The 2023-nt window shown below is 61.6% G+C and overlaps 1 protein-coding gene across 1 annotated transcript in view; it reads left to right on the top strand.

Annotated features, from left to right (window-relative positions):
• UCKL1 (uridine-cytidine kinase 1 like 1) overlaps nt 1–1407 on the top strand; it is a 14515-nt gene extending 13108 nt beyond the window's left edge. The window contains exons 9-14 of the mRNA XM_021713230.1: nt 10–111; nt 259–325; nt 409–530; nt 668–775; nt 951–1107; nt 1196–1407. Of these exons, the coding sequence (XP_021568905.1) occupies nt 10–111; nt 259–325; nt 409–530; nt 668–775; nt 951–1107; nt 1196–1275 (636 nt within the window). The 3' untranslated portion in view covers nt 1276–1407. The remainder of the gene's footprint in view (nt 1–9; nt 112–258; nt 326–408; nt 531–667; nt 776–950; nt 1108–1195) is intronic.
• The last annotated feature ends 616 nt before the right edge of the window (nt 1408–2023 follow it).

Genomic DNA, 2023 nt, shown 5'->3' on the forward strand with positions numbered 1-2023 from the left:
ACCCGCCAGCCCCACAGGGACAAGGAGACCAACAGAGATGAGTTCATCTTCTACTCCAAGAGGCTGATGCGGCTGCTCATCGAGCACGCGCTCTCCTTCCTGCCCTTCCAGGTGCTGTGCGGCAGGAGGGGGCCGGGGCGTGGTTCAGGAGGGTCGGGCTGGCCCTGGGAGAGGGTGGGGCGAAGCCCCGGCAGGGAGAATGGGGTTGGGGAGGGGCGGGCCCCCAGATTTTGCAGCGTCCCTTCCCGCTCTGCGCAGGACTGTGTGGTGCAGACACCACAGGGGCAGGACTACGCGGGCAAGTGCTATGCTGGGAAGCAGGTGCGCCTGGGCGGGAAGGGGTGGGGCCGCCTAGGGCCCTAGGGGAGGGTTTTCAGGCGGCTTGCTGGCCTGGCCTCCCCTCCCCAGATACTGGCGTATCCATCCTGCGCGCTGGTGAGACTATGGAGCCTGCGCTGCGAGCCGTTTGCAAAGACGTCCGCATCGGCACCATCCTTATCCAGACCAATCAGCTCACGGGGGAGCCTGAGGTGCCGGGTGGAGGGGAACCTGGGGGATCCTGGGAGCCATGGAGATGGGGAAGAGGAGAGAGAGGCAGAGGGCGTGTGCAGGAAGGGGTCAGGCTATGGGTAGCCCAGCCTGCAGTATGACCCGTGGCTGCCCGCAGCTCCACTACCTGCGGCTGCCCAAGGACATCAGTGATGACCACGTGATCCTGATGGACTGCACGGTCTCCACAGGCGCTGCGGCCATGATGGCTGTGCGCGTCCTCCTGGTGAGTGCTCAGGTGGCCAGTCACAGGTGCTCCTGGTGAGTGAGTTGTTGGTGGCCAGCAGTGGGTACTCCTGGCTAGTGGACCTGGGCAGGCAGCCTCCTGGTGAGTGGATCTGGGTGGGCTGTAGGCAGGACCCTGAGGGATGGGGTTTATTACTTGTCCCCATATTCTGCAGGACCATGATGTGCCAGAGGACAAGATCTTTCTGCTGTCACTGCTCATGGCGGAGATGGGCGTGCACTCGGTGGCCTACGCGTTCCCACGCGTGAGAATCATCACCACGGCTGTGGACAAGCGAGTCAATGACCTTTTCCGGATCATCCCAGGCATCGGTGAGGCGATCCAGGCCCCTCAGCAGCACACAGGGGCAGGGCGGATGGCCCCAGGAGGCCCCCTACGCTGGCCTGTGTCTTTCTCCAGGGAACTTTGGCGACCGCTACTTTGGGACAGATGCAGTCCCTGATGGCAGCGACGAGGAGGAAGTGGCCTCCATGGGTTAGCTACCCAAGCTGAACCCACCCTATCTCACCTGATCTCCTCCTATCTCCTGGCCCAAGATTGCAGAGTATAGAGGCGTTAACACACACAGCTGATTCTATGCATTTTCTAAAATAAAGCTTTAGAAAAATGAAGATGTGACTGATTAGTGAGGACACAGGACTGGTGTCCTGACTGGGACTTGGTTTGTGGCATCTCCCATGGAAGGGGGGAGCTGAGGGTCTCGCCTTCTCCACAGGACCAACCATCAAGTCTTGCCTTTGTGTCAGGTCCAAGAGACGGCAGGCCTAGGGCCTGCAGCTCCCAGCTCTGCTACCTGGTGCCTAGAGCACACAGCTGGGTGGCTACCTGGCCTGGACCTGGGGAGGGGCCAGGCCACCTGGGCTCAGGGTCTTGCAGGAGGCAGCCTCTGTGGCTGCTTCCTCCCACCTACAGCATTTATACCATCAAGGGACCCAGTGGAAGTTGGTATTGGGCGGCTGTGGGTGTGAGGCCAGCTGCAGGGAGCCGGCCTGGGCCTCACTGGGACTAGGTACCCATGTCTCGCCCTGCTTCACTGCTCCTGGACCCAAGGCCGAGGCAGGCTCCCTTGGCCTACCTGGAAGAGGTGCTTGTGACACAGATGTGGGACACTAAGCATGCTTGTGGCCATGTTCTCTGAGTCATGGCCATTGGGCTGGGACCCCAAGGCAGCTACCACGCCCCGGTGCCCTCCTCCATCCCTCCAGGCCTGCTCTCCCTCTTTCCTGC

The sequence above is a fragment of the Carlito syrichta genome, unplaced genomic scaffold (assembly GCF_000164805.1).
Source record: "Carlito syrichta isolate Samal-C Ts95f unplaced genomic scaffold, Tarsius_syrichta-2.0.1 Scaffold304348, whole genome shotgun sequence".
NCBI classification, from domain to species: domain Eukaryota; kingdom Metazoa; phylum Chordata; class Mammalia; order Primates; family Tarsiidae; genus Carlito; species Carlito syrichta.